Below are 19,244 nucleotides of genomic sequence, written 5' to 3' on the forward strand. Positions count from 1 at the left end.
TAGGCGGCCCTTCTACTCCACATGGTGTCCACTGAGGTCAGTCACTTAGTTTAGGTCATTTACTGGGAAAACCAAGAATGTTTCACTCACATATCTGGTGCCTCCCACACACAGCCTCTTCTCTGGCTAGCTTAGGTTACATACCTTATAGCATGTAATCTAATGTAGAAGGACTTCTTATAGGCAGCTCCCAAAAGTAAACATTGCCAAAGGGGGAAAAAAGCAGAAGCTACAAATCTCTTAGAGCCTGTCCTTAAAAGTTACAGAGTCATTTTTACATATCAAAGTGCATTTTATAGATCAAAGCTACATAGGCAGAGGAGGGGAAAGAGATCCCTTCCCAATGGAGGAATGGCAAAGAATTTGCCACCAGCCATATCTAATCCACCACAGACACATTTTCAAATACTGTTTCAGCCTGTACTTAACCATTTCCTGTGATGAAGAGTTCATCACTACAACAAAGCAAGTTCATTTACAGACAGGTCTGACAGAAAATTTCCCAGCACATAAACCTGGACTGTGTAACTTGAGTCCATCCATAATCCAATGTTTCTAATGCATGCTGCTCTAGTTGGCCCCTCCAAAACCTTGCAGACACTACTTGCATTTCTGAAGCTCCTCAAAATGCACTAGGCCAGCAGGATTACTATGTGTATTTGAGTTTGAGCCTTCACATTTAGCAAATTAAGTTTCAAAACAAAAACAAACACAGAATGACTATCACCTTCTTTGAAAACACCACCAAATTTGGGTGCCATTTGGCATTTGGGTCCCATAGGGAACCTGAGGGCCTGACTTTGCTAAACCTTCTGTGAACCCTAAACAGAACAGTCAGTTCACAGTTTATCATCCCTCAACATTGAGGTTCAGAAGGAGCCCCTCAACCACAAAAAAAAAACCTGCTGGGAACTCAATCCCTTCACAATCTACTTGTTGTAAACCGACCCCTGCACCACTGAGCCACCTTCCAGCATTTGAGCCTCAGCTCTCCTCTGGGGAAGACGAAGACCAGAGATTGGAGCAAGTGACTCTCATTGTTAGAGATATGTAAAAAGATTTGGTTCTCTTCCCCAGCAGATATATGTAATCATATGGAAAATCCAACAATGTAAACTAAACATTTCTATTGTATGGGTTGGATTTTAGATGCTATTATAGAATTATTGTTCATTTCAGCAGGCATAATAATGATTGTTGTGGCTATGCAGGGAAAATGTTCTTATACTTGGGAAATGCCCACTGAAGGACTTCAGGTTTGATCAGGAGTAAGCAAACTAAGGTTCCCAGACCAAATCTGGATTCAATCTATTATTGACAAGAAAGTGTTATTGGAACAACCACACCATTTGTTTCTATGGTATCCATGGCAGCTTTTGTGCCTCAATGGCCTAGTTCATTAGTTGTCACAGAGACAATATGGCTCACAAAGCCTAAAATGTTTACTATCTGGCTCCTTAAATACACTGCTGTCCTAGCTCAGTAGCTCAGCTGGTTAAAATATCATCTCAATACACCAAGGTTATGGGTTTGATTCTGTGGTCAAAGCACATATAAGAATCAACCAATGAATGCAGAAATAAGTGTAACAACAAATCTCTCTCTCTTTCTATCTCTCAAAAATCAATAAATTAAAAAAAAAGAAAATAGATTGCTTAGCCCTGCATTATTAGATTGTATGATCTCTGCAATTTCCTTTCCAACTGTCCAGGAAAACAACAGCAAAAAAAGTATATATGTGTGTGTGTGTATATATATATATATATTTATACATTATATGTGTACACATGTACCATTGACTCAAACAGCATGATGGTTGGGGTGCCAATGCCTGGACAAATGAAAATCCTTGTGTAACTTTTGACCCCCAAAACTTAGCTATTAATAGCCGACTGTTGCCTATAAGCTTTAACATAGTCAATTAACATATTTTTATGTTGTATGTTTTATACACTGTATTCTTATAATAAAGTAAGCTACAGAAAAACAAATGTTAAGAAAATCTTAAGGAAGAAAAATACACTTACAGTATTTATTGAAGAAATGCACATATAAGAGGACTCAGGCAGTTCAAGCCTATGTTGCTCACCTGTACATATATATGTCTGTGTGTGTGTAGAGAGAGAGAAGGAGAGAATGCAAATGTGGCAAAGTATTAATAATGGGTGGATTTAAGTGGACAACATGAGTATTCATTTCATTTTTCTTTCATCCTTTCTGCAAGTTCAAAAAATGTTTAATAAAATGTTTCGAGAGTAAATATTACTTCACTTAATAACTCAGAAAAATTTCCTAAAATATAACTCAAGGGAAAATTAAACAAGTAGAGATACCCAGAAACAGGAGGCAAGATGATGGAGGAGTAAATGGAAGCCACACTTAGTCACAGAACCAATCTGGAATTACAACTAAATTGTGGAGAAATCACCCAGAAAAAAACTACTGAACAATAGCAAGAGAGAAAGCTTACAACCTCAGACAAACAGAAGAATCATCTTCAGCACTAACTGAATGGTAAGGAGTGCAGTGGAGACTCAAGAGGGCTGGGTGGGCATCCACAGACATCAGCACCAGAGGGATAATTAAGCAACTGGTTGGGTCCCCCTGAGATGTGTGGGATCTAAACCCTAAGCTGAGATCCCCAGCCTAGAGCACCAGAGTCCCAAAGAGTATGCAGATAACAACCAGCAGCAAAAAGCAGCAGGCTTGCTCTCTGCCAGAGACATATAGCTAGAGACACAAAGAGCCATTTAAAGGGCTAACACATAAATTTTCATTTGCAGGAACTTGCCCAGGGCTCCAGCAAAGACAGGAGCAGAGTGCACTAGAGATGCTTGAGGAGAGACTAGCAATGGAAGCTTTGGAGAGAGAACTGAGAGAGTAGCCACCAGGATTCTGCTGCTAAGTCATCCCCCATACTGCAGCAGCCATCCTGCTCAGGCAGACCTCCCCTAGTGGCAGCAGCCTGAGGGGAAACAACAGCCCCACCCCCAGGAGAGACTGCCCTGGCTCTATTATGCTTAAGCCTGATGGATGAATACAGAGTGACTAGATTAACAACTAAAGGAGACAGCCAAAGACAGTAGATACCTGGCAAGGGGGGGATGCATATTGGACTAGAGGAGAGGAGACTGCTTGAAGAGAGACTGGGGACAGAGGCTTTGGGACAAAACTGAGAAAGTAACTGCTGGGATCCTGGTGCTGAGTCATCACCTCTATGGCAGCAGTGATCCTGCTCAGGCAGACCACTTTCCTTTGAACAGCAGCAGCCTGAAGAGAAACAATAGCCCCAATCCCAGAGATGATTCTGCCTCATGCTATGGGGCTTAAGCCTGACTGCTGAGTACAGAGTGACTACATTAACAACTGAAGTAGACACACTCAGACAGCAGATAAGGTGCAGTCTCAGAGCAGACTGCCTAAGGTCAGAAGGGGTCAACACCTGACATCACCAGAGGAGGATCCAGAAAGGAAAAACAGTGGTAAATACTAGAGGCTACTGAGATGAAATCCACTGTGGTATTCTCCATGATTATGGATATTTTCTTTCCTGCATAGCTTTGTAACATTCATTTCTTGTCCATCAAGTTTGTGCATGTTAAGTTACTAGATTTTATACTATACTTCCTTTCTCTCCTTTCTTAAAATAGTCTCAATTTCTTTACACCCTTATTAATACTGGTTAATTTGCTGTTGATAGTGGGATTGCATCAGGAGAGGGGTGCAGATATCTTTGCAGACATGGGTTTGTTCCCTGGGCTTTGTGGTTTTCTTCTGGCAGCACCTTCACAATAGCATATAAGACCTGGTAGGTGGAGTAACCCTCAGTCAACCAGCAAAAGGGAAGTACTTACCAAAGAATGACCCCAAAACAATTACATCCCAAAACCCAATTACATCCAGAGAGCCAACATAAATGGCATAAAGAGCATCCTAACACAATCAAGTTCAGGAGATCAAGGAAACTGCACCACTGAATCTCACAGGTCTCCTGCCATAGAAGTTCATAACACAAACTCAGGAAGTCAGAACAGATCAACTTAGGCTAACAAGAAGAGTCTCAAAAAACAATGGGAAGACAAATAAATAAGCCCCAAATGAAACAGAGGCTAAGCAACTATCAGAGATTGAGTTCAAAACAATGGTTATAAGGAAGCTCAATGAGCTCAGTGAAAATTACAAAAAACTACAGAGAAGCTACAAGGTACTTACTGTGAATTACATCAGAATGAAAAAGGACACAGAAACAATCAACAAGAGCTGAGAGGAAATGAAGAATACAATTTCTGAACTGAAGAGCACAGCAGAAGGAGTAAAAAACAGCCTAAATGAGAAGAGGATTGAATCAACAAGATGGAGAACAAGGTAGAAAAAAAACTCCCAGAAACAGCAAGAAAAGGAAAAAAGACTCTAAAAAAAAAAAAAAAAAAAAAAACAAAGAGGGGTTAAGGGAATGGCAGGAAACATGAAATGTAATAATATCTGTATAATAGGGAAACCAGAAAAAGAAGATGAGCAAGAGATAGAAAACTTGTTTGAAAAAATAATGATGGAAAACTTCCCTAATTTGTTGAGAGAAAAAGTCACACAAATCCCCCCCTGGCTGGCATAGCTCAGTGGATTGAGCGTGGGCTGTGAACCAAAGTGTCGCAGGTTCGATTCCCAGTCAGGGCACATGCCTGGGTTGCAGGCCATGATGCCCAGCAACCCCACATTGATCTTTCTCTCTCTCTCTCTCTCTTTCTCTCTCTCTCTCTCTCTCTCTCTCTCTCTCTCTTTCTCTCTCTCTTTCCCTCTTTCTCCCTCTTTCTCCCTCCCTTCCCTCTCTGAAAATAAAAAAAAAAGTCACACAAATCCAGGAACCACAGGGAGAGTCCTAATCAAGAGGGACCCAAACAGGCCCATACCAAGACACATCATAAATAGAATGGCAAAATTTAAAGACAAAGAGAAAATCCTAATGGCAGCAAGGGGGGAAAAGAAAGTAACATACAAGGGAGCCTCAATAAGACTAGCAGCTAACTTCTCAACAGAAGCACTGCAAGCCAGAAGGAATGACAAGAAAACAAGTAACAGAAAACAAAGTCCTGCAACCAAGAATACTCTATCCAGAAAGGCTCTCTAAATGAAAGCCTCTAAGAATGAAATAAGGAGTTTCCCAGACAAAAGAAGGCTGAAAGAATGTGCCTCCACCGAATCAGCACTGCAAGATATGGTAAAGGGACTGCTTTAAGAAAAGGAAGAAAAAGAATGAGAGAGAGGAATACAGGTAAGAAGAGAGTAAAACAGCAATGAATAAGTAACTATCAATGATAACTTAAATGTAAATGGATTAAATGCTCCAATCAAAGGACATAAGGTAGCAGAATGAATAAGAAACATGACCCACACATATACTGCCTAAGAGACCCACCTCAGAACAAAAAACCTACACAGACTGAAAGTGAAGGGTTTGGAAAAAATATTCTAAACAAATGGACAGGAAAAAAACTAGGGTACCAACACTTATATCAGACAAAATAGACTTCAAAACATAGGCCATAAAAAGAGACCCAGAAGGTCACTTCATAATACTCAAGGTAAGAATCCATCAAGAAGACACAAACATTATAAACACATATGCCCCCAACATAGGAGTACTGAAATATATAAGGAAAATCTTGGAGAACTTCAAGAAAGATATAGAGAGCAAAACACTTATATTGGAAGTTTAAAACCCTACTGTCAAAAATGGATAGATCTTCAAAACAAAATATGAACAAAGATATTGTGGCATTGAACAATGCCCTAGATGAAATGACCTTAATTGATAATCTATGAAACTTTTCATTTCAAAGAAGCAAAATACAAATTCTCTTCAAATGCACATGGAACATTTTCAAAGACAGCCCACATGGTAGGACACAAAATAAGCCTCAATAAATTCAAGAAAATTAAAATTATATCAAGCATTTTTTCAGACAACAACAGCCTGAAACTAGAAAACAACGTCAAGGGAAAAACTCAAAAACACTCAAATTCATGGAGGTTGAATAGCATGCTATTAAACAATGAATAGGTTAAGAATGAGATCAAGGAAAAAATCAAAAAGTTTCTGGAAAGAAATAAAAAGGAATTCACAACAGTCCAAAATATATGGGACACAGCAAAGGCAGTCCTGAGAGTGAAGTTCATAGTGATACAGGCCTACCTAAAAAGATAGAAACATTTAAAATAAACAACCTAACCCTACATCTACAAGAACTGAAGGAACAACAACAAACAAAGTCCACAGCAAGTAGAAGGAAGACAATAATCAAGATCAGAGCAGAATTAAATGACATAGGGACTAAAAATACAATTCTAAGGATCAATGAATCCAGAAGCTGGTTCTTTGAAAAGATAAACAAAATCAACAAGCCTTTAAGCAAACTCATCAATAAAAAAAGAGAGAGGACCTAAATAAACAAACCAGAAAGGAAAGAGGAAAGATACAAGTGATACCACAGAAACAAAAAGGATTGTAAGAAATTACTACAAAAAACTGTATTTCAAGAAATTAGAAAACCTAGGTGAAATGGACAAATTTCTAGAAAAATATAATCTCCCAAAACTGAATCAAGAATAAACAGAAGGCCTCACCAGACTAATAACAGCTGGCAAAAGTGAAGCACTAATCAAAAAATTCCCACCACACAAATGCCTGGACCAACAGTTTCACAGGAGAATTTTACAAAACATTTAATGAAGAGCTAACCCCTATCCTTCACAGACTATTCCAAATTATCCAAGAAGAGGGAAGACTCCCAAACTCCTTTTATGAAGCCAGCATCATCCTAATGCAAAAATCAGATAAAGACACAACAAAGGAAGTAAACTACAGGCCAATATCACTGATGAACATAGATGACAGAATCCTCAACAAAATATTGGCAAACTGCATCTAGCAATATATTAAAAAAAATTATACACTATGGTCAAGTGGGATTTAGCCCAGGGATGAAAGGATGATGCAAACCAATAAACATAATATGTCACATAAACAATAGGAAAGACAAAAATAACATGATCATATCAATAGAAAAAAGCATTTGATAAGATACAGTACCCATTTATAATAAAAAACACTTAGCAAAGTGGGAGTAGTGGGAGCATACCTCACCATAATAAAGGCCATATGTGAGAAACCTACAGCCAACATCATACTCAATGGGCAAAAACTTAAAGCTTTCCCACTAAGATCTGGAACAAGATAAGGTTATCCACTTTCACCATTCACATTCAACATAATACTGGAAGTCTTAGCTATAGTAATCGAACAAGAAAAAGAAATAAAAGGCATCCAAATTGGAAACATGGAAGCAAAACTGTCATTGTTTGCAGATGACATGATAATATACATAGAAAATCCTATAGACTCCACCAAAAAACTATTAGACCTAGTAAGTGAATTTGGGAAAACAGCAGGATACAAAGTCAGTATTCAGGAATTGAAGACATTTTTATACACCAACAATGAAATATCAGAAACAGAAATCAGGAAAAAATCCCATTTGATATAGCAAAATGAATATAAAGTACCTAGGAATAAACCTAACCAAGGAGGTAAAAGACCTGTACTCAGAAAACTACACAACATTGAAGAAAGAAATTAAGGAAGACACAAACTAATGGAAGCATGCACCATACTCACGGGTTGTGAGAATTAACATTATCAAAATGTTCATACTACCCAAAGCAATTTACAGATTCAATGCAATTCCTATTAATAACCAATGACATATTTCACAGATGTAGAACAAACATTTCAGAAATTTATATGGAACCACAAATGATCCTAAATAGCTACAGCAATTTTGAGAAAAAAGAACAAAGTAGGAGGAATCACAACACCTGACATCAACTATGTTAGAAGTCCACAGTAATCAAAACAGTCTGGTACTGGCATAAGAACAGACACATAGATCAATGGAACAAAATAGAGAGCCCAGAAATAAACCCAAGTCTCTATGGCCAATTAATATTTGGCAAAGGGGGAAGAAGCATAAAGTTGAGTAAAAATAGCCTCTTCAACAAATAGTGTTGGTAGATCTGGACAGCTACATGCAAAAAATGGAACCATCAACTTGCACCATATACAAAAATAAACTCAAGATGGATAAAAGACTTATATACAGGTCATGACACCATAAAAATCCTAGAGGAAAACATAGGCAGGAAAATCTCAGATATTCCATGCAGCAATATTTTCACTGATATGTCCCCTAGAGCAAGGGACATAAAGGAAAGAATAAGCAAATGGGACTTCATCAAAATAAAAAGCTTCTGCACAACTAAGGGAAACATCAGCAAAATGAACCACCCATAAGGGAACCACCCATAAGGGAACATATATTTTCACAATTGTTACCTTAGTGAAGGGTTTGATCTCCAAAATACATAAAGAACTCACCCAACTCCACCTCAGGAAGTCAAACAATCAAATTAAAAAATGGGCAAAGGATCTGAACAGACACTTCTCCAGGAGGACATACAGAGGGACCAGAGACATATGAAAGGATGCTCAGCATCACTAGCCATCAGAGACATGCAAATTACAACCACAATGAGATACCACTTCTTGTTGGTCAGAATAACCATCATAACTCAATCAACAAACAAGAAGTACTGGCAAGGTTGTGAAGAAAAGGGAACCCTGGTAGACTGTTGGTGAGAATGAAGACTGGTACAGCCATTGTGGAAAATAGTATGGAATTTCCTCAAAAAGTTAAAAATGGAAGTGCCTCTTGACCCAGCAATTCCACTGCTGGGATTATACCCTAAGAATCCTGAAACACCAATTCAAAAGAACCTATGCACCCCAATGTTCATAGCAGCACAATTTACAATAGCTAAGTGTTGGAAGCAACCTAAGTGCCCAACAATAAATTAGTGGATCGAAAATCTATGGTACATTTACACAATGGAATACCAAACAGCAGAAAGAAAGGAGCTCCTACCCTTCGTGACAGCATGGATGGATCTGGAGAACAATATGCTAATTGAAATAAGCCACATGGTAAAAGACAAATACTATATGATCTCACCTATAAGTGGAATTTAATCAACAAAGGAAACAAACAAGCAAAATATAACCAGACACATTGAAATAAAGAACACACTAACGGTAACCAGAGAAGAGGTGCAAAAAGATAATGGGGTAAATGGGGGAAGTATCATCAAGGAACATTTATAAAGGACACATGAATAAAGCTAAAGTGGGATAGGATTGAGGGTAGGAGGTGGGGATGGCTGGGGCGGGTGCGAGTGATGGCAGGAAAATGGAGACAACTGTACTTCAATAACAGTAAAAAATAGAAAAAAATAATTAAGATTAAAAACGTTAAGTAAATCAGTAGCAATATAAATATATAATGAGCAATTACAATAGGTTTTAAGGTAATGAGAACAATCTCATTCATGATAGCAGCAAAAAATATTAAGCCAAGGTTTAACTAAAAAACAATTGTGGAGTACTTAATAACAATAAATTTTACCAAAGTCCAAAAAACAGAAGCATAAGTGAATGTGAAGCACATAAACACACTGTGAATGTCTGGGATGTGGTGGCCAATGCATTTACCGGTGTTAAAAAAAAACTTTATCAAAGATGAAAAAGAAAATTTAGCTGACAGGAAGACTATACCACATTCCTGAACAAGAAAGTTCAGGGATTTAGTATTGTGAGAGTGTCCATGTTACACAAATACAGCTGTAAGGTTGATGCAATTCCAGTGAAAATCAGAGTATGTTTTTTGTTGTTGATGATGGGGAGGAGAATAGTAACAAAATAATTCAAATTTATCTCCAGTAGGAAAAAAATGGGTAAGATTAGCCAGGCTCATTTTGGAAATGAAGAGTAATGGTAGGTTCTCACCATAACAGATGTTAAGGTTTGAACTACAATAATTTAAAAAAGTAAATGTGGCTCAGGAATAAGCAAAGAACAAAAATCCATGGAGAGATACAGAAGTAAGAAGTAAAAATCAAGGCAGCAAGTCCAATGAAAAGAAAGAGGGTAGGTTAGGACTTCTGGCCAAGATGGAGTGGAGGCATAGTTAGATATTCTTTGCTTCCTCACATAAACAAAAGCAGGATGACAACCAATTAAAAAAAAACACACAGAACTGCCAGAAAATCAAACTGGATGGTAGTCCAACAACCAAGGAGTTAAAGAAGAAACACTCACCCAGACTGGTAGGAAGGATGGAGACAAGCAGCTGTGGCAGAGAGGAAGCGCAGCAAGGCAGCGGCTGGTAGACTGGGTGGATCCACATTTGAATACAGATAAAGTAGGAGGAATGACTGGGTAGTGAGACAGTCTGTGCAACCCAGGATTCCAGCGCAGGAAAAGAAAGTTTCAAAACCACTCGCTGTAAAAACCTATGAGAGTTGTGGCAGCAGGAGAAACTGCCAGTCTCACAGGAAAGTCTGTTGGAGGAGCCTATGAGGTCCTACAACATACACAAGCCAACCCACCCCAGAAATCAGCACCAGAAAGGTACAATTTGGATGTGGGTAGTGGAGGAAGGGACTGAAAGTATGTGAGAGCTAAGCAAACAGCATTGTTCCCTCTCAGACCCCTCCCCCACATACAGTCCACATGCAGCAAAGTGGGTTTACCCACCCTAACAAATACCTAAATCTCTGCCCCTTGCAACATAACAGGTGGACAAAGACAAAGAAATATGGCCCAAATGAAAGAACAGATCAAAACTCCAGAAAAATAACTAAGCAACAAGGAGACAGCCAATCTATCAGATGCAGAATTCAAAACACTGGTAATCAGGATGCTCACAGAAATTATTGAGTATGGTCAAAAAACAAAGAAGTGAAGGCTATGCAAAATGAAATAAAGAAAAATATACAGGGAACCAACATTGAAGGGGAGGAAACTGGGACTCAAATCAATGATTTGGAACAAAAGGAAGAAATAAACATTCAACTAGAACAGAATGAAGAAACAAGAATAAAAAAAAATGAGGAGAGGGTTAGGAACCTCTGGGACAACTTTAAACATTCCAACATTTGAATCATAGGGGTGCCAGAAGAAGAGAAAGAGCAAGAAATTGAAAACTTGTTTCAAAAAAATAAAGAATGAAACTTTACCAATCTGTGAAGGAGATAGATGTAGAAGTCCAGGAAGCTCAAAGAGTCCCAAAGAAGTTGGACGCAAGAAAGCACATACCAAGGTACATCATAATATAATGTAACTACATTACCCAAGATTAAAGACAAGGAGAGAATCTTAAAAGCAGCAAGAGAAAAGGAGACAGTTACCTACAAAGCAGTTCCCATGACACTATCAGCTGATTTCTCAAAAGAAACTTTGAAGGTTAGAAGGGACTGGCAAGAAGTATTCAAAATAATGAAAAGCAAGGACCTACAACCTAGATTACCCTACCCAGCAAAGCTATCATTTAGAATGGAAGGGCAGATAAAGTGCCTCCCAGATAAGGTCAAGTTAAAGGAGTTCATCAACACCAACCCCTTATTATATGAAATGTTAAAGGGACTTATCTAAGAAGATCAAAACTATGACTTGTAAAATGACAACAAACTCACAACTATCAAGAACTGAACCTTAAAAAAAAAAAAGTAAGCAAACAACTAGAACAGGAACAGAATCACAGAAATGGAGATCACATGGAGATTTATCAGGAGGGAGGGGAGAATAGGCAAAAAAGTACAGGTAATAAGCAACATAATTGGAAGATACAAAATAGACAGGGGGGAGTTAAGAATAGTATACGAAATGGAGAAGCCAAAGAACTTATATGTATGACCCATGGACATGAACTAAGGGTGGGAGGAATGCTGGAGGGATGCTGGTACAGGACAGAGGACAACAAAATGGAGAGAAAAATTGGACAACTATAATAGTATAATCAATAAAATATACTTTAAAAATAGGAGAGAAGGTAAATTACATAATATATGATATTGAGACAACTGGCTAACCACTTGAAAAAAATGAAGTTAGAGCTCTATATCAAACCACATTTCAAAGTGAAAGAAAATTAAATGCAAAGAAACAAAATTATGAAAAATATAGAAAACAATGTATATTAGTATTTTATAATCTTGTGGTGACACAGATCTTTCTAGGCATAAAACAAATAATAAAGAAAAAGATTGATAAAATTAGCTAGTACAAATTTTAACCTTCTGTACTCTATGAGCTCTAATCAAAATTAAGAATAAAAACACAACACTAAGGAAAATATTTACAATATAAATGATCTTAAGGGGCCAATGTCCTCACTACATAATCATTGTGATAAAAAGGGAGTTATAATTGTAAGGGGCAAATGCCATTAATCCACACCAATGACTGCCCAACTTTTCATCTCATGGACACAATAAACTAATTACTAGAATTGTGTGGCACAACCAAAAAATATATTTTTGCCAACCTTATTAAAAATGGGTATAATTTTGATTCATTCACACTTCACAGCTATTGTTGTTTTGGGTGTTGTCATTTTTTTATCTGACAATCTAAGGGAAAAGAGATCAGTGTCCTTGACTAAATAGTCAGGTATTGCATGTTTTACTTATTTTTTTACTCTTTTTTAAAAATATTTTATTGATTATGCTATCACAGTTGTCCCATTTGCCCCCTTCACTCCTCTCCAGCCTTCCCACCACCTCCCACCCACATTCCCCCCTTTAGTTCATGTCCATGTGTCATAAGTTCTTTAGCTTCTACATTTCCCATACTATTCTTGCCCTCCCCCTGTCTATTTTCTACCTATTGTCTATGCTACTTATTCTCTATATATTTTCCCCCTCTCTCCTCCTCCCACTTCCCTGCTCTGTTGCTAGCCCTCCATGTGATCTCCATTTCTGTGGTTCTGTTTGCTTAGTTTGCTTTTGTTTTAGGTATGGTTGTTACTAACTGTGAGTTTGATGTCTTTTTTTACTGTTCATATTTTTTATCTTCTTTTTCTTAGATAAGTCCCTTTAACATTTCATATAATGAGGGCTTGGTGATGATGAACTCCTTTAACTTGGCCTTATTTGAGAAGCACTTTATCTCCCCTTTCATTCTAAATGAAAGCTTTGCTGGATAGAGCAATCTTGGATATAGGTCCTTGCCTTTCATGACTTGGAATACTTCTTTCCAGCTCCTTCTTGCCTGCAAGGTCTCTTTTGAGAAATCAGCTGACAGTCTGATGGGAACTCCTTTGTAGGTAACTGTGCCCTTATCTCTTGCTGCTTCTAGAATTCTCTCCTTCATTTTTACCTTGGGTAATATAATTATGTGCCTTGGCGTGTTCCTCCTTGGGTCCAACCTCTTTGGGACTCTGAGCTTCCTGGACTTCCTGGAAGTCTATTTCCCTTGCCAGATTGGGGAAGTTCTCCTTCATTATTTGTTCAAATAACTTTTCCACTTGTTGTTTTTCCTCTTCCCCTTCTGGTACCCCTATAATTCGGATGTTGGAATGCTTAAACATGTCCTGGAGGTTCCTAAGCCTCTCCTCATTTTTTTGAATTCTTGTTTCTTCATTCTTTTCTGTTTGGTTGTTCCTTTCTTCCTTCTGATCCCTTCCATTGATTTGAAACCCAGATTTCTGTCCAACAGTAATGGTTCCCTGTATATTATCCTTCATTTCTCTTATCGTAGCCTGCATTTGTTCATCTAATTTATGACCAAAGTCAAACAATTCTGTGAGCATCCTGATCACCAGTGCTTTGAACTGTGCATCTGATAGGTTGGTTATCTCTTGGTCGCTTAAAAAAACTGGCTCTGGGGATTTTAATTATGTTTGAGCCACCTTTTTTATTTTATTTTAATTTTTTTTCTTTGGTCTGGTCGCGCCTGTTATGTATGAGGAACGGAGCCTTAGGTGTTTACCAGGGCGGGGCACCTCAGTCGCCGGGTTGTGACGTTGTATGTGGGGGCAGGGTCTGAGAGGGAACAATGGTGCCTGCTCCACCCTCTCTAGGACTTGAGTCCCCTTTGCCGCTTCCCACAAGCAAACTGGGCCCTTCTGGTGCTGGCTCCCGGGCGGGTGGGCTTGTGTCCTTTCTTGGACTCTGTGGGTTTCCCCAAGGAGACTCCTGTGAGGCTGAAAGAATCTCCTGGCCTCAACTCCCACAGGTGTTTTCAATCGGTGCCTTCAGGCTTTGTTTCCCAGTGCTGGGTCCCTGGGTTGCACGGTCTGTGTTGCTGCCCGTTTTCGCTTAGTTTGTCTGCATACGAATGTGTAGCTGCGGACAGCCAGCTGCCTTCCACCCCTCACTGGGTCTGCTCATTGCCTCCCGTGCCCAGGGTCTGCCACAGGTCCGCCAACTGCCGTCTGCGCCCTGCACACCCATGTCTGCCAGCCACCACGTTTTCCTACTAGAACCCCTCAACCCTTCTCCATAGGCCTCCGACTCCGCCCCTCTTTACCAGTCTTGATGAATGGTAGTCAGACTTCCATTTGGTTCATTTCTCTCAGTTCTGGTTGGTTTTTTGTTTCTAAATTCTTGTTGTCCTTAGTTTTGGTTGCACAAGGAGGCACAGTGTGACTACCTATGCCTCCATCTTGGTCAAAAGTCCCAGGTGTTGCATGTTTTAAAAATTCTTGGGGCACACATGTTGAAAATCATTAATCTACACTTCACAAAATGATATAATTGGGGGGATTTGGAATGATTATTACTTTCTTCTTTTTGCTTATATGCATTTCTGAGTTCTCTACCCCCCCCCCGCCCAAAATGTATTATTATTGTAGCAAAAAAATCTCAAAATGGGGAGCAGAAATAAAATTTTTAAAGCTACCTAAGCTTCTATAAATCTCCTTCACCAGCTCCAAACTCTCCCAGAATGAATAGGCATGCAAGGTTACCAACAGCTCCCTATCCAGGGCCAGAAAATGTACCCTTTTAATTTCCTTGAATCCTCCAAAAACCTCAAATTGGAAGTTGTTATTATCCTAATATTACAAACAATAAAGTAAAGGCTCAGAGAAGTTCCCCAAGCTTCCCAAGATCACACAGCAGTAAGCAGTAGAGTGAAAACTGCATCCCAGGTTGACCTGACTACAAACATTGCTTTTTCCAGGCCTTGTTTCAGGAATCTTGGTTTGGGATGCAGAAGGCCTGAGTTCTGATGTTGGCTCTGTCCCTAACTACACGTGGCCTTGGCAAGTTTCTTCCCTGTCTGACCCTCAGTTTTCTCAGCTTTACAATGAGAAGTGGACTGGCTCAAATGATAGGTCAAGTTCCTTCCTGCTCAGACATACCAGATTTCTGTTCTCATAAAGCACTCAGTAATAACCAATGGCCAAACCAGTGGCCTGGGAGCTAGAGCAGGTAGCCATGCACAGATGCCCCATGCACTGGTTCACCTTAAATTCCTCACGAATGCGCTCCTCTAGGACTTTGGCAGCCTTCCGGTCCTCCATCTCCACTTTCCACCTCTCTGCCAGGATTCGGGCTTTCTCATTGGCCAGAGCATCCCGGAACTTGTTGGTGATCTCTGCCTCCTTCTGTCTCCTTCCAAGAGAACACCAATAGGTATAAGCTCATATGGAAACTGAAGGCCTACATAACAGAAGTTCAAATAAAAGCTATGGGCACTACTTCTTTTTTTAATATTAGTTTCAGGGGTACACCCCAATGATAAGACATTACATAACTTACTAAGTGATCATCCCGATAAATCTCACACCCATGTGATACCACACATAATTATTTGAATATTATTGACTATGTTCCCTATGCTGTACTTCACATCCCCATGACTTTACTCTAACAACCAATTTGTACTTCTTAATCCCTTCACCTTGGGCAGTATTGGACTCTTAGAATGACAAATGTCTAGAGTCAACAAAGCTTGATGTTGGCAAAAGCAGGGAGGAATAGGCACTCTCTTGTGTAGGGGTATAAATCACCAGAATTGTTCTGGAAGCCGGGGGGGGGTAAGTAATCCAAAATACCATCTCCCACTCAAGTTTACAAAGTCAGATAAAGGATGTTCATCAGAGGATTTTTATAAGATAAAGAATGACAAGTGACATAAATGTCCATCAACAGGACCAGTACATTAGGTTTCCCATGTAATGAGAACACTGTACAGTAATTTTTTAAGATTTTATTTATTTTTTAGAGAGATGGGAAGGGACGGAGAAAAAGAGGGAGAGAAACATTGATGCACAAGAGAAATATTGATCAGTTACCACTCTTGCAGGCCCCCAACCGGGGACCTGGCCCACAACCAAGGCATGTGCCCTGACTGTGAATTGAACCCATGACCTTTCGGTTTGTGGGATGATCCCCAACCCACTAAGCTACATCAGTCATGGCAGTAATCTTAAATAATGTTATGAATCTATATTAATCAATTTACCATAGTGTAAATAAAGCAGTTTACAAAACATGTACTGACAGTCCCTGACTTATGATAGTTTGACTTATGATTTTTCAGCTTTACAATGGTGTGAAAGTAATATACAAAGAGGAGAAATTGTACCTTGAATTTTGAATTTTGCTCTTTTCCCAGGCTATTCATATACTATAAGATAGTCTCTTGTGAGGCTGGGCAGTGACAGAAAGCCACAGCTCCCACACCAAGAGGATAAACAACCCATACTCTACAGTGTCATCATCATGCTAGATGATTTTGCCCAGCTGTGCACTAATGTAAGCGTTCTGAGCACATTTAAGGCAAGCTAGGCAAGGCTGTGATGTTCAGTAGATTAGGTATAGTGCATGTGTTTTCAACTTTTGATATTTTCAGTTTACTATGAGTGTATCAGGACATAACCCCATCATAAATCAAGGAATATCTGTATTGCCTAAATGCTCACTGTGGTTATCATATGTGACAGGTGTTGGATTGTTACTAACAATTTTACAGTTAAAACTCTGTCACTAAAAATTGGAGTGAGGGGAAATGTTGGCATTCAAGCTTGGTGAAAAGATGTCAAAAGTCGTTTAGGAAATAAATGTGACTCCACATCTCACTGGGGGCTCAAATGTCCATGAAAGAGAAACAAGTGTATATACAAAAGTGAATCCAAACTGCTCTACTATCCCAGTGAGAAAAAAAAAAAAGCAAAAGCAGGCATATGCATCATCTCGATGAATCTGAACCACATCCAAATAGAAAGTGTTATTATACCCACACCACAGATGTGAAAACCAAGCCCCCAGTTAGCTCATTTCTATTTGGTGTAACCAAGATTTGAATCCACAAGGTCCATCTGATGCAAGACTTTGATGATTTGGTTACCTAATCTTAGCAGAGCTCAAAACAGGCATCCAGCTGCCTGGTACCTCCTCCCCACTACCCACAACCTATCACCCTTATCTGGAACCCACCCCAAGGCTCTGAGTTCAGGCCCCACCCAACACCCATTGGCACCTCTCACCAGAGTTCCTCAGCCTCCCTCTGAGCCTGCAGCCGTGCCCTCTCTGCAATCAGCTCCTCAGAGATCTCTTCATAGGGCTTGTCACCAGGGCCTTCTCCCATGATCCAGACCCAAACCTCGCCATCTGCCCCCAGGAGCCATTGGATGTGCTTGTCACTTGCTGCTTCACAACATAAGGAGGAACAAGAAAGAAAAAGAAACATGTCTGAGTTCTAATTGGCTGATGCTATACAACCACTCTGCATCCACTTTGTCATCAACAAAGAAGATCCCAGAGAGATTTTGGCCTACGTGCAGGTCCACAGCTGTCTCACCCTCCCACTCCCTATAGGGAGCAACAGAGCAGCCAAGTCAGCCTGCAAAAGCAGGTGTCCAAATCTAGAACTGGTGTCTGAGACCAAGTGCCCCTGACATCTTTAGCAGAGTGCAGCACTCTCTGAAGAAAATGATTTGTGTCTCTCTTGGACCAAGGCAGTTAGGAGCCAGTGAGCCTTCTTTTCTCTCCTCTTTCCTCCCCCCTCTTTTCTTCCTCTCCAGCTCCCACCCCTCCTGCCTACTTGCTAAAAATAAGGAATTGGAGATTATAGAGTTGCAAGATGAAGTAGCTAGGCCCCTGAGTCTCCAAGCAACAACCACCTGTAACATGAGCAGGAACTTTACCTGTGTTGTATTAAGCCACTGAGATTTTTTCAGTTTTCCTGTTTCAATAGATTCTATTGATTACCATGACTAAAATGGAAATCTATCCCAAAAGTAGGGTACTGCTGAAACAAAGACATACACTGTCGGTCACTGCCTTAGCAGTTGGGTGTTGAGTGATGTTTAGTAGGCTAAATTGCTGGAGATCTGTGTTATGTAGGAGGAAAACTTTTGGTAAAATTTTCAGACACTATAAAAGGCAGATCCTCATGCCCTCTTAACCTGTCACTCTAAGAGAGTGTAAAATAGAACATTGGTAGTGTGTGTTGGTTGCTAGTGATTGTGTTTGGCAAGGTGTTTGGAGAAAGAAATTAGTTCAAGAAAGAATTGAGTGCTTTGCAAGGAGAAATGAAAGGAAATAGAATACAGAAATGTGGGACTTTGTAAGATTTGGAAAACCACCTCCTTCTAGGGCCCAAATTGCAGGAGATAGGATTTTTAAAGGTTCTGCAAAACAAAGCCCCATAGACTTGTAAGGGGAGTTAAGTGACCTGGGTAAAGAGCACTGTGGCTTCCATGAGAATGTGCTCCAGATATCCAGCTACAGGGAGCATAATTGATGAAGCATTCCAGTTCCTATGCTCTTGTGTTTGCCCAAAGCCATGCTTCACAGAGGCAGCTTTGACTGAGCATGGCAGGCTCATTCCTGGGAGACACCAGACTCTTCTGACGGGCAACTTCCCTAAGGCCTTGACAAACCTTCCTTGGATTGCATGTCTGCCTAGAACACCTCCATCCAACCTGACAGTTCTGGTCCCCATCACTCAAAGTCAGACTTGCACTGCAATGCGATGGCTCTCCCCACCTCCTATAGCACCCTGTCCTTTCTCACCTTACAGGCACTTCCTTAGTAAAACCCTTGTGTGTTTAATCTCATCCTTATCTCTGCTCTACAGGGGAGCCAGGCTAACACAAGCACATTAAGAGTGCAATCTCTCGCACTTATTTTTACAAAGAGCCTAAGGCAGGTACTCTTCAGTTGAAAGGGAGAGGCATAGAGGTAAAAAGGAAAAGAGGTATAGACAATTTGTGAAACATGTCTAGAAATAAACTGTAGATGTTGTACTGGGACATTGAAGCAAACAGATCAGAAGCCTCCTAATTTTTTTAGTCTGAACTTAAAAGCCTTTGATTGTTCAGGACTTAAACACCACTTTCAAT

The 19,244-nt window shown here is 39.8% G+C and overlaps 1 protein-coding gene across 2 annotated transcripts in view; it reads right to left on the reverse strand.

The window, feature by feature from the left end:
* Positions 1 to 19,244, reverse strand: part of SH2D4B (SH2 domain containing 4B) — a 124,242-nt gene that overhangs the window by 59,347 nt on the left and 45,651 nt on the right. For both annotated transcript variants that reach the window (XM_036026738.1, XM_036026737.1), the window contains exons 2-3: positions 17,385 to 17,544; positions 15,360 to 15,507 (exon numbers count right to left, since the gene is read on the reverse strand). In XM_036026738.1, the coding sequence (XP_035882631.1) occupies positions 15,360 to 15,507; positions 17,385 to 17,544 (308 nt within the window). The remainder of the gene's footprint in view (positions 1 to 15,359; positions 15,508 to 17,384; positions 17,545 to 19,244) is intronic.

Source organism: Phyllostomus discolor, chromosome 5 (assembly GCF_004126475.2).
Source record: "Phyllostomus discolor isolate MPI-MPIP mPhyDis1 chromosome 5, mPhyDis1.pri.v3, whole genome shotgun sequence".
Taxonomy (NCBI): Eukaryota; Metazoa; Chordata; class Mammalia; order Chiroptera; family Phyllostomidae; genus Phyllostomus; species Phyllostomus discolor.